This window comes from Ornithodoros turicata, chromosome 5 (genome assembly GCF_037126465.1).
Source record: "Ornithodoros turicata isolate Travis chromosome 5, ASM3712646v1, whole genome shotgun sequence".
NCBI lineage: Eukaryota > Metazoa > Arthropoda > Arachnida > Ixodida > Argasidae > Ornithodoros > Ornithodoros turicata.
The window spans coordinates 61,853,278-61,866,895 of NC_088205.1; the positions used below are offsets into that span (position 1 = coordinate 61,853,278).

Genomic DNA, 13,618 nt, shown 5'->3' on the forward strand with positions numbered 1-13,618 from the left:
ATTTGATTAGATTGAAAATACAACTTGGAGCAGCGACTTCTACATTTTTGCAGCAAGCGGGTTTGGACTGTGTCCTGCTTACTATCGATAGTTCAAACTATCGATAGTTTTGAGCAAAGCTATCGATAGTTAAATGAGTAGTCGTCTCAACCATCGATAGTACAATCGATGGTGTTTGGATGACTATCACCCATCACTACCGCAAATGAATCGGAAGGGGCGGCAGATCACGGCGATGTCAGCGACGTTTGAAAAGCGCGCGCCGAAGAGAAGGACTCGAGCTACGCGAGGAAGAGGAGGAGTGTGAGTCACGTGGGCTAGGCTGACAGCCGGCAAAAATACTGTAGTTCTGTTTTTCAAGAATTATAAAAGATCATGTAAAAAGGTATAAAATGATAAAATAAAGGTATAAAATTGTTACAAGTTTAAAATAGTTCTTTACTTAAGCTTCTACATGCGAAACTAGACGGTCTATCTGTCCAGTACATCCGGCCGGATTAGTGCAAAATTGTCGGTTCGGTACTTGTGGAGTTTTGTGCAAACTGTGGTTCGAGGCGCCTTCGCCTACCACCTTGTCATGATGAGTTATCTGCTGCACGAGGACATATTATATGAAATATCCGTTGTTTAAGAATGCTGTTGTACGGGTTACATTGACAGGTAGCGTCTGGTCCTTTCGAAGCGATTCGATTCTTCCGATCCTTACGAGACGGTAGGCTGCTTTGCGCATGTCCATGCCAGACGATTTGAAAGAATTTTTCGGCGTACATGTCATATGTCGTAGTTTTCCACCGCCAGTAGAGTGGATGGCAGATGGCAGTTCCTTGTGAGGGGACCTTGAACACGTCAGGGCCAGAAAACTTATAACGTAACCTGTCTTGGCTGTCCTTGCTCTGGACGTGTGTGCCAGTTTTTACAGCGTCTAGGATCGTACAGGTTATGTTGCAGAAGAAGTTGCCAACCCGATCATTGTAAAGAAAATATACAACCCATGTCGTGTACCCTTGCAGAAGAGTGTATTTTGATGACCTAAAAAAATTCAAGCGCCAGCAAATACGACTAGGTTTGAAGCATAATGTAAAAACCCCGAGACTAGGGAACACGAAGGGACAGACACAACACGAAAGTTGTGTTGTGTCTGTCCCTTCGTGTTCCCTAGTCTCGGGGTTTTTACATTATGCATCATCTTCACCAGCTCGCTTGCTTCCTAGCCATTTTTTCATAGGTTTGAATATTCAGGAGTTCTAGGCGTAACGTTTCAACGCGGTAATGACCATTATTGACATTTTTACGCGGATTATCTATTCTACAGCGTATTGCTGACCTATCTGTGTGTTGGTTGATTTTGAAATAGCCCTTACAAAGAAGGAGAAACATTTGTGAAAACGCTCACACAGGGTAGAATCCTGGGCAGGCACCATACTTTGTTCCGGAAAGGTGCCCACCCATTGCATTTGACCTAGGGCACAACATGTTAACATGGTTTAACTTTGACATAAGGTTGAGAGTTTCTGAAAGCCGCTGGAAATGTAATGTGAGTGTCAGTTTGAACAGCTTATGGGGAGAAAAAATTCACAGTGAACTTTGAGGGGCATTTGGGCGAGGCAAGTGAGAACAAACTAGCGTACCTGCAAATGGCTTTCAATAAAATTCAAAATAAGCTTTAGCTGTGCCGCATTTATCTGAACAGTCGTGCTCTACTACAAGTGTAAAATACCTTTATGTAAGCTAGAGCACTGCTCGGGCTTACCCGAAACGTAAAGCTTCCGTTTTGTGGGCCTGGGCTGGGCTCAGGTTTGATCATTATGGGCTCTGGCACATTATTTCCCGGGCCTAGGTCGGTCCCGAGCCTATGTTACCCCTCGGTTAGATAGCCACGGTCAAATTTTACAGCCTGATGCACTGGGCCGAGCCGGGTACCCTATAAATTTCTCTGGCTTGGGCCGAGAAATTTGGGATCCTTCGGGCTTGGTCCGGGCTCGGGCTAGGTATGTAGCCGTCGGGCCGGGCCCGGGCGGGTAAATCAAGGGAACGCCGTGCCTGGACCTAAAAATGTGGCCCGTGCAGTGCTCTAATGTAAGCTTATGTGTGGCATTGCCCTTGCTCATGGTTGCCCTGCACCACAACTATGAACATGCCATATTATATGTCCGTCCAAGATGAATGTTCTCTAAATTGTATCTTACACAGATGGGCAACACAGACGAGCAACAAGATGAAATGCTGGTCCTGCAAAGCATTTACGACAGTACCGTGCTTACGGTCGAAGAGTCCGAAGGTTTCCACTGTGGCACATTCCTTGCACAGCCGACGTTGCCAACGCCCTTCACAGTAATTGTGCCAAAACTCAGCAACGATGGCACATACGGCAATGGTACGTAGACCTAATTGACGTGTTCATTTGTGACACAAGCTCTGTACGCTTGATGGGGCCTTCTCACATGTGAGCACTACATGCCCTTGAACACATGGCCGCGTCAAGCTCTTATGTCAGAGGAGCAAGTTCTACGGCCATTCCCGCTGGTTCTCTTAAGTATGTGACCTTTCCGAGCTGACTCGTCGACAGAGACGTCTGCAGTGATGTCAGGGCCAGATGAGCCAGGGTGATGCCGATTTTCTATGAGTCTGTTACCCCCTTTGCTATAGAACACTGAATGCGGATCCACTTTGATGCAAATAACCATTATATTTTTATGGCATAATTGGGGCCAAAGTTTCACGACCCCTTTAAAGGAGCAGTTTTGAGCAAAAACAGCAGACTGTTTTTCCTACCAACGAATGAGAGGGCTCTCTACCGCAAACGTCACACTAGAGTGGGTGATGTGAGAGAGTGGGTGGGCGATTTTGCAAATTAATTGCGCCGCGAAGAACCAACATTGGACAAAAATATTTTGTGGAAATGCTTTTCACGGACTACTTTACAAGATGACAGCAGTTTTTGGCCATGTTAGATACCACTTTAATGCTCCTTTAAGCCAGTAACCTGCACCTGTGCATACCTCTAACTACTGTGATACCCATTGTGTGTATGTCTGTGCCTCCGAATCAGGGAATACATTTTTGAGTATTTAAATATAAATACAAAATACTTTGTTGAAAGGGGTTTTAAATACTCTTCATAAATACATTTCAATATGAGTAAATATAAATACTGTATTTAAATACCATAACTACTACCATAAATACTGTGAGGATGATGGCACCTGGAATTACAGAAATAATGATGACCATAATAAACAAATCAGCAAGCAACAATAACATTCTATTTGTTAGATTATCCCGATGATTTTAATATTAGAAGTTTCTCGGGGACTGCATCGTTTAGGCATCTTCTGTTCGGCCGTACAATCCGATTCACAAAGGAGAACAGCATCTCCACAGATGCCGATGAACAAAGGCTTGTACTAAATTTGACGGAGGTGCTTCATACAACAAGGTAATTGGGCAGTCGCGACCATTGTCCGCAACAACCGTGAAAAACTCGCCATCCAGAATGGTTGTTGTATGCGTATGATGGTGCAAACACTGTATAACTGCGCCCCAAACTAGCCCTTCTTCGCGAAAGGTCTAATGCAGGGCAATTTTAGGATATGAGTCAGTATATTTTGTATTTTGTATTTAGAATACATACCCAAAAAATTGGTATTTAAATATAATTATAAATACATTTTTCTAGTCTGTATTTAAATACTACCCATCCCTGCTCCGAATGCATAAGAGCAGGTGTTGTCCTTGTCTGTTCTTGACACTACTGTCAATTACTGGCACTTTGCACTGTACAGCATATTAAGTCATGATTCATGAAACTCTCCGGCACATTTGAGCTATGACAGTCGCTCACAGCCATTTCACAGTGACAAGAGGCAGATTTAGGCGCCACATAAGTTTATCTGACCTATTTTGGCTCGTGAAATGTATCTTTTACTTACTTTTTTTACAGGGAAGCAAGAGATAAGCCTTGAACATCTTCCACCAATCTGCTTGAAGTTTGAACTGCCCAAAAGCTATCCTTCTGATTCGCCTCCTAAGTTCTGCCTGAGCTGCACATGGCTTACAATGCAACAGGTAAGGTATTGTCTTTCGTAAAAAGACTGCAGGACAACATTGTTGATGATTTGTTGCAAGGGCCACATTCTTTGGCGTGATTGGTACTGAGACTCTATGTATACGGTAGAACCTGTTATAGTAACTCCGTTTGTAGTAAAACTCCGCTTATAGCAAAAGAAAACTGTGGTCCCGACTGAATTCCTATAGACTCAACGGTTTACTTTTCTGGTATAGTAAACAGAAAAATTCTAGGATACTGCTTATAGTAGAGAACCTGCTATCCTGCCATCTTGTCATGTTGATGACGCTGGGGATGTTGCTTGCCGTTTTTTTTTTTTGCAATGCTGTGATCAGTCGGAAAGGGAACAGCCAATAGTGTCCATCCCGGTCCATCCACTGAATGTGAGGCGGAAATGCGTAGCGGCAATGAAAAGATGGTGGCATTGGCGAGGTAGCTTCCTAGTTTCTGCCTGATTTTGCACGCCCAGCACGCGTTTCCCAGTTCTCGATTTGGCGTTGAAGTTTCTGGCGGACTGTGGCAGAAAACGCAAGGTGTTGACACTGCTTCAAAAGATGATGTTGCCGCAACTGGTGGACAGGAACGAACTGACGCGTAAGCAAATCACAGACAAATTTTCCATTTTGCAATCGGCGGTTTCTGTTTTGGTGAAGAATAGGGGCATTTTTCCAACACTGCAGAGTTCCTATTTATACATAGCAGTGTAATAAATCTCTGGATGACTTGTCCTGTTCCATTTGTGACTCTTTTAAGGCTAGACCTGATATAGTAAAGTTATCCACAAGCCCCGGCCAGTTTACTATAAAGTGGTTCTACAGTAATCCTTTTGACAGGGAACCACTGGAATTTTTCCTGCATGCTGTGATTTTTTTCTCACCCCACATCATTTTTCCCCTGCATCAGAGAGGTCGGCTACAGCATTCCGCTCAGCTGTGGGCCGAGAGTATATATCGTCCAAACTGGAAGATGCTTGAATGACCGCTTAAGGGAGCATGTTGCTTCGCTTAAGGTAGTGGGAGACGCGCATCTTCCTATGCGCTGTAGGAGCTGTCAGTGTAACCCGGCTTTTGAAAGAACTCAGGCAATAGGAAAAGCAAAAAGTCAGCTCGAAAGACAGGTAGTCGAAACTGCTGAGATAAGAAGAGATGGCTCCTGTTGTAGTGGTGAAGCTTCCATTTTCGTGATGGACAAGGAACTTGAATTTTTATTCCAGTCATAGGATTTTTTTCCCGCCTGTGTCACCACTTATCATTTTCATTAGAGTATGTTATCCATAGGTCGGCATTTTGCTAAGAATTCATTCAACATCACATCATGGTCAGTTTTCCGCAAAGCCCATCACATCACATCACCGTCATAAACCATCACATCACGAGCCCGTAACTCAACTTCAACCTCAGAATTCATCACTTCATAACCCATCATTCAACTTCAACTTCAGAATTCATCACATCATAACCCATCATTCAACTTCAACTTCAGAACCCATCACATCACATCACATCATTCAGCTTCAACTTCAGAATCCATCACATCATAACCCATCATTCAACTTCAGAACCCATCATCAGAATTCAACTTCAAAACCCATCGCGGTTTTGAAGTTGAATTCCTATGATGGGTTCTGAAGTCAGTGATGGATTTTGAAGTTGAAGTCTGTGATGGGGTTTTGAAGTTGAATTCCTATGATGGGTTCTGAAGTCGGTGATGGATTTTGAAGTTGAAGTTTGTGATGGGGCTTTGAAGTTGAATTCCTATGATGGGTTCTGAAGTCTGTGATGGATTTTGAAGTTGAAGTTTGTGATGGTGTTTTGAAGTTGAATTCCTATGATGGGTTCTGAAGTCGGTGATGGGGTTTTTGAAGTTGAACTCCAAGAAAGGCCTACGTGGGTTGTGCCCGGATGCAGGATTACGACGCTAGCGTCCTGCTCGCCTGTGTTTGGGTGGGTTTCCTGGTAGTGGCAGCAAAAGCGTAAGCGAAGGAGGGGTATGCTGCTTGGAGGGTGCGGTCAGCCTGCACCCGGTTGGACTTGGAAGCAGGGTTTACCAATGAACGAGGAAAGGGAGGAATGCCACGTTTGACCTCCGCCGTCGCATGTGCACTGCGGAAGGTGTATTGCTTGCGCGGTAGGGTTGCTGCACAATATTGCGCCCGTTGTTGACAGATAAGTGAGCGCATAGCACATTGCGCGTTTATGTGGCTTCGGGTGACCGCTGATGGGGTTTTGAAGTTGAATACCAACGAAGGCCTACGTTGGTGTGCCCGGCTGCTCGCTGCTGGAGGATTACGACGTTGGCGTCTTCCTCGCCCCTGTTAGCGTGGGTTTCCTGGTAGTGGCGGCGAAAGCGTAAGCGGAGGAGGGGTATGCTGTATGGAGGGTGCGGTCGCCTTGTTCTGGGTTGGGCTTGGAAGCAGGGTGCACCAAGAAAGGAGGAAAGGGAAGGATGCAACGTTTGACCTCCGCTGTCGCATGTGAACGGCGGCGGGAGGTATGTTGCTTACGCGGTAGGGTTGTTGCACAATGTTGCGCCCGTTGTTGACAGCTAAGTGAGCGCATAGCACATTGCAGGTTCATGTGGCTTCGTACGATACCCTTGCCTGCCGGTACATTGCAGGTTCATGTGGCTTCGTACGGTACCCTTGCCTGCCAGTACATTGCACGATCATGTGGCTTCGTACGTCTGGCTTTTCCGCCGTGCCATTTTTCACTCGTGACGCGGGGGTATTAGCTTCGGCATCGGAATACATCGTGGCCAGCCACTCAGTATTACATGAGTTCTTGTGACATGATGCTTACTGACACTGGAAATAGCCGTCATGAACGAATTCAGCGACCTGTAATCACCTTCGCTGGACATATGTTTTTACTCTAATTCTTTCATGCAATACACCACTGCAGTGGTTCATCCGGAATCCCAAGCAGGGGGCGTGGTCATTATTACCGCTACTTGATAACAGCTTTACACGTATAATTACCGACATGTCATTACAGCTGAAACGGCAAGCCCCCTTTTTTGCAGGGGGTGTCGCCAAACTTTTTTCTTTGGGGTGGGGGGTGTCACAGGGATGTATCATGGTCTAGAGAAATCACTGACACCAAAAACTGAGAATCTGTCCTCGGAAAAGTGTAACCCATTGTATTCTTTTTCCTCCGAGGAGGGTATATACGGACGAACACTAAGTGAATTCTTAACGACCGAGGCGTTTGGACACATGTAATACATACAGAATGTGAGGCGCAAATTGAAGTGAAGACTGCAAGGAGCCCGGAAGACTACCAGGTTACAGTCCGTGAAACAGTTTCTTTTCCTTTCTCACAATCTCTAAATAAATATGTGTCGACACAGTTTACAACAATTCCCACTCTTACCTGTTTTTATTTGATGTTTGAAACAACCTCTCATCATAATCACTTGACTGTATGGTGTTAGTCACTTTTGAGGTAACTTCGCAAAAGTATCGTGAGCAAAGTACGAAATTTCTGTTTCGCTCCACGTCCAAGCAGGCAGAACGCACAACGCGGGCTCCTTTCTTTTTATTTTGCTGCTGAAAAATCCGACGACAGTGACCCCGCCTCTTGCACGTGCGCGGCGCCAGCAGCCTGTCTGTCCCGCCTTGTTGCAGCGCGATGTACTGGATGTACGCAAACGCAATTCCGACGTGCTTCTGAGTTAGGTCGCAGCAGAGCGTTCGTTTGGAGTGCGTGGAGTGCATTTTTTTACGGGGAAGGTGATAAGGCCACTGGCAAGGTTCTATGAAATGTGCGCGGAAATGGGAACTCGCAGAACTTGGAACTCCAATTCTCACTTTGTGTCCAATTGACAAGGTATATTCGGAACTCCGCTCCCAACTTAATTTCGGCATGGTAGCAAGAACTTTCATTTCTCACTTAATTTCATTTTGATAACTTGAAGGTTGTAATTTCATTAAGTATTTAGCTTAGTGACGTACTCGTAACTAGCAACTTTTGGGTGGTAATTAACTTCCCTGCCTCTGCTGAAATGTACTTTATTGGCGATGAATATCTAATAAATAGCAGCTGCGTGCTCTGATGGAACACTTGCGCCCGATGGATGCTACATGCATGCCGAACACATAATTCCCCAAAACATGACCTATGCACCTCAGATAAATAAGAGACCTATAGTGACCTCTGTGTATTACATTTAAAATAAAAGACGTCCACAAAAACAATGCCGGCCCGATCTTGTCCTATTTGGATCCCAATCACACAAAGGAAAAATAAGCAATCTAAGAAGACACAAAATAAGTCTAATAAAGCACACTTCGTCAGCACGACAGCGGTCTACTGTCGTCTAGTAAAACGCGCGTACGCGACCGAAGGTTGAGGCTCAAATCCAAACCCATCCAATATACATATATAAGCACATTATAGCTGTAGGCGAGCAAATGAGTCAAACTGAACAACCGCAACGTGCAGGTCGCGCCACCGCAGAACGCCAAATCGCATCTCGATCTAATCTGCCGCTCACATTCGCAACATACAGTTGCCTCCGGCTACATGACATTGTCCTCCGCGCCCCACTATGCCAAAGAGTAACGCGTTCCAAACATTTTCCCTCCCTGCGACCGCCGATACACAACAAGGGGGGGGGGGGGGGGGGAGAGGAAGTCCGCCAAGCATCTGTAGTGTCAGGCCCATACGCCCACACCGGACACGAAACGCGAAGCGTTTATGTTCGCTCGGGGCACTCCAATACACATTTGCCATTCACTCCGCACGCGTTCGCACAAGTAACAGTCACGACACGTGAACGTCATACATCGACTAAACATTGTCGGCTTCAAAACCTATTATGAGGACTTCGAAACCTATCCGTCATCTTCAAAATCCATCGCGCAGACTTCAGCTTCAAAACCCAACCCGCTGACTTCCCCTTAAAAACTATCGCGCTGACTTCAACACCCAACAGACGGACTTCGACTTCCAAACCCACACACGCTGACTTCAACTTCAAAACCAATCACGCTGACTTCAACTTCAAATCCCACCACACTGACTTCAACTTCAAAACCAATCACGCTGACTTCAACTTCAAATCCCACCACACTGACTTCAACTTCAAAACCCATCACGCGGACTTCAACTTCAAATCCCATCACACAGACTTCAACTTCAAAACCCATCACGCGGACTTCAACTTCAAATCCAACCACACTGACTTCAACTTCAAAACCCATCACGCGGACTTCAACTTCAAATCCCATCACACAGACTTCAACTTCAAAACCCATCACGCGGACTTCAACTTCAAAACCCATCACGCGGACTTCAACTTCAAATCCCCATCATAGCCCTTCATTCAACTTCAACATCAACTTCACATCACATCATAGCCCTTCATTCAACTTCAACTTCAACTTCACTTCACATCATGCCGTTCATTCAACTTCAACTTCAACTTCACATCACATCATGCCCTTCATTCAACACCACATCATTCTCTATGAGGTGATGGTGAATGAAGTCGGTGAAGGCCATCATGAATGAATTCGCCGACCTATGATGTTATCACACGCACAAAAGTGTCATTTCGATGGTTGTTATCTGACATACGACTGTGATTTGTTGTTTTGACTTGGTGGAATGGCATTGTGCCTGTGCGCATGATTGCGACGTTTTTCTATCATTAAAGTTTAGTTGTAAGTAGTGCTTGGTGTGTGTGCCTCCTCTCCTTTGTCACGTCTGTTTATGTGTATTCCTTTTGTAGTAAGTTCCAACCACGACTTACTAGATAACTAGATTATAACTAAAGATGAGTGCGGTGCGGGTTTTCCCACGCAAGTTTATTCTTTGCGGGTACACATTTCCGCATCATCGCGGGTTGTGGGTAAAGCGCAGGTATACCCACACTACCTCTGCGGATCACGCGAATATACCCGCAAGCGCAAAACCAACCTGTCGGATTTTGGTGTATGACCCGATTCCTGGCGAACATTTGGCCCAAAATACTTTCCAAGACGTTCCATATCCAGTTCATCATCTCAAAGTAAAGTCGTCGTTGTTTGCCACATAGGGTTAACTTTGGCTATCTTTCGACACCAAGACTGGTACACTTCGCATCAGTGAGCTACCAACCATGTTGGCAGCGGCCACAGCGTAGGCGTTAAAAAAATGGCTCGGTAACGGACAGTGTCCTCAACATCAGTAAATCATTTTGTGCTGTCACGATCATGTGACAAAACTAAAAACATGCAAACGCATTAGGCTGCGGGTATATCGCCGGGGAATGCGGATAGGCGTCGGGATGTGCAGGTGTGGATGTGGATTGGACCACTGACATTGCTGCGGATGCGGGTTCTGCCACCGTGGGTGCGGTGCGGTTGCGAATTTTCATACCCCGCACTCATCTCTAATTATAACGACCATGTCATAGGCACCCCTTCCCAGCGCCGCATTTGTAAGCTAGCGGTGGCGCTACTCATCGACCCGGTTATTGCTTCCTCAATTTCTGTAATACTTTGTACTTCGGCTTTCCTTAGTATTTTTGTGGAAGTGGTGGATGTCCCACAGGAGATGCTTCTTTCTAAAGTTGATTATCACAATCCTACGCGTTTTCATAGGAGCTGTAGCTGTCATCTGCTACGGTAGTCATACGTCCGCTTCTGCGCGTACAAAATTCAGATTTTCATTGTCCAATCAGGATGTAGATCTCCCGGGCCGTTGAGTAGCACCCCTAGTGGATCATGGATAGGGGGTTGTAGATTATGACATGGTCATTATAATCTTGTAGGTCGTGGTACCAACTAGCCCAAATTTCTGCACTTCTTATGTCCAACATTTCTTCTGGGCACTTTGAGTTATATGGGGCATAAAGGCGGTATGACAATGCAAATGGCTCCTACTGAAGCAAGCAACTATGCAGTATGATGTTTATGAACATTTGGCCAAAAATAAGGATATCAAAGAGCAGCATCGTTTTGTGTGTACTCTTTTGTTATAGAGTGTGTGGCGTTGTGAGTGCATGTCCATTTTGATTTCCAGCTTGGGATCCTGTGCAAAGCTTTGGATCGGTTGTGGCATCAAGACCCTTACAGCGTCGTACTCTATCGCTGGATGGATTTCCTGCAAAATGAAGCCCTATGTGAACTGCGTATTGAGCAAAGGCATAGCCTCGGTCCCCTACTTCTCTACCTCTCTAAGAAGAAACATTATTCCGGTGAGAGTGAACGTCTCAATTTCCAGTGAGAGTTGCTCACAGCTAGTATCGTGTGTACGTAAAGGGGCACTAAAATGCAAAAACAACTTACTCTCAAATGAAAGTCTTGTGTTTCAATTAGTATAATACGAGCAAAATTATTTCACAGAGCGCTACCGTTTAGAAGAAAAACGCGGTGAAAACAGAGCCGTCTTTGGTGGCAACGAATGGGATCCACAGGAAGCGACGATTGGCGGCATCCAGTGAGACAGCAGGACAAGCGCGCGCTTACCTATCGTGGCCGTGTGGATTTGGAACGGGTCCGATCGTAGTGTTCCGTATATGCGCGGCATGATGCGCACTGCTTCATTTTTCAATACCGATTCACTGCGTTGTAGCCTACAACAGTTCTCGCGAATGTTCCACTGACAGCATTTATTTTCACGTCCCTCGGACAGCAATGCCAGTCAGCTTCGCAACGTGCACTATGTTTTTCGCCGGGACTGCTCTATGGCGTGGCACGCGCAGCATGGACTAAAAACGTCGATGCACGAGCTGAAACGACGTTCACTACTTAACGCCGAAGCAAGAAAGAGTCCCGTATATTTTTTATTGTAGCTTCGTAATGGAATCAAAGTTTTGAATTATGATAACAAGTACGAAATTAAGACAGCGTGGAACGTGATTTGAAGTCAACTTGTTTTTGTATTTTAGTGCCCCTTTAAACTAAAAAAGGGCGTGGTCGTATATCCCTTGAGCTGCATTACAAGTCAGCATTAAGCCTTTTGCATAAAGCCGTGTAAGATTTCCTTTCAATAAATATATATTCCCCCCCCCCCCCCCCCCCCCCCCCCCCCCGTTTAAGATTGAACTCACACACAAGTTCAATCTCAAGTTTGTGCTCGACACATTTGAGGGCAAATGAGACGTCATGCTCAAGTATGTTCTTGTGTTCTCACATTTTGTGGCAAGTGCTTATCAACACTCCAGCACATTTTCAACTCAGCGATGGGTGCTTTGCTTAGTTGAAAAGGATACCTTCTTGCTTAGTCACTGCAAGGTTATGAATCTTCCCTGGATGAGGTAATTTCCTGATAAGATAAGCACTAAATGCGTAAAGCTTTTTCTGTACCGACATGTTCCACGGTCGTGATGTCAGCTGGTGGTAAAACCACCGAGCCCATCCACAGGCAACGATTTCTTGAGAGTACACTGCAATCCCGTTAATTCGAAATCTCTTTATTCGAACTTCCGGATAATTTGAACCGACGCTCAGTTCCCCGCAAAATCATGCGTATTTAAATGGGAGAAAATGCCAGATGATTCAAACATATGAACTTGCACAGTGGTTTATTCAAACAAGATTGCCCAGCCGTGCCGGATTTCCAATTACACATCGGCTCGGGAGCGCCTGTCGAGCACCGGCAGGCACACTGCTGGCGTGTCAGGAACACCGTTTGTTACCTATTAAATGTTTTCTGTTTATTTTCTTATTACCAGAAAATGCCACAAAACCTATTTCTCATAAAAAAAAGCAATACTCCTGCCAAAGAAAAGAGCAGCGAGGAACGAATGACCGATGCCGCTTACTCGTCGGTGGGAAAGCAAGCAAGCCTTGCTGTTTTAAGGGGATCACAATCCTTCCTGATGCTGTTCCTACTGATCCTGGTCATGTGATGCTGGGGAACCGGACATTTGGGTGCACGGACAACTCGGTGCACATTCTGTTCGGCGGTGCAAAAGGAAAAGAAAAATTACAGCAGAGCAGAGAGTATTTTTTCCGTTCCGTATTCACCATTAAGCCACCAGAATTAAGCACTCCTCGCTCTCGTGCGCGCGTACTTTGACCGCTGCGCTAACACGCTAACACTACACAGCCAAGAAAAAGGCAGCAATTCGATATATTTTCTCGAATTGGGTCGGTGATATTCGCGTTCGAGAGGTTCGCAATAGGGTTGGGGCTTGACGTCACAAACGACGTTCATAGAGTTGCGGCTGGAGAATGGAGAAATGCAAGTGCGTTATTCTCTGCTCTGCACTGTTTTGATGCTTTCCTGTAAATAAGTTAAGGCGGAGATTTGTGCAAGATGGCACATAACTACGTAAAAACAGTGCAGAGACGGAACACTAAGAAGAAACAAGTGCACACACGGAGCGCTGACTAGCAACTGAAGGTTTACTTCCCAAAGCGGGGCAAAACCGAAAAGGAGAGAAGAATGGGAAAGGAGGACAATCAACAACAATCTTGAAGATAACTAATCCCTATGTACAACAGGTTCACTGACGGCTTGCTGACACATCTTTCTTTCATACACGAAGCAGAGGAATATTGGCAACTCCCTAGTGGCCTGGTGTTTCCCCAAAAGTTCTGCAGCTCAGTACCATTAACGT

At 45.5% G+C, this 13,618-nt stretch overlaps 1 protein-coding gene across 1 annotated transcript in view; it reads left to right on the forward strand.

Moving 5' to 3' along the window:
• Positions 1-497: 497 nt before the first annotated feature.
• The window catches only part of LOC135394560 (E3 ubiquitin-protein ligase RNF14-like), a 40,200-nt gene continuing 27,079 nt past the window's right edge, over positions 498-13,618 (forward strand). The window contains exons 1-4 of the mRNA XM_064625360.1: positions 498-712; positions 2,191-2,374; positions 3,941-4,065; positions 11,074-11,248. Of these exons, the coding sequence (XP_064481430.1) occupies positions 2,191-2,374; positions 3,941-4,065; positions 11,074-11,248 (484 nt within the window). The 5' untranslated portion in view covers positions 498-712. The remainder of the gene's footprint in view (positions 713-2,190; positions 2,375-3,940; positions 4,066-11,073; positions 11,249-13,618) is intronic.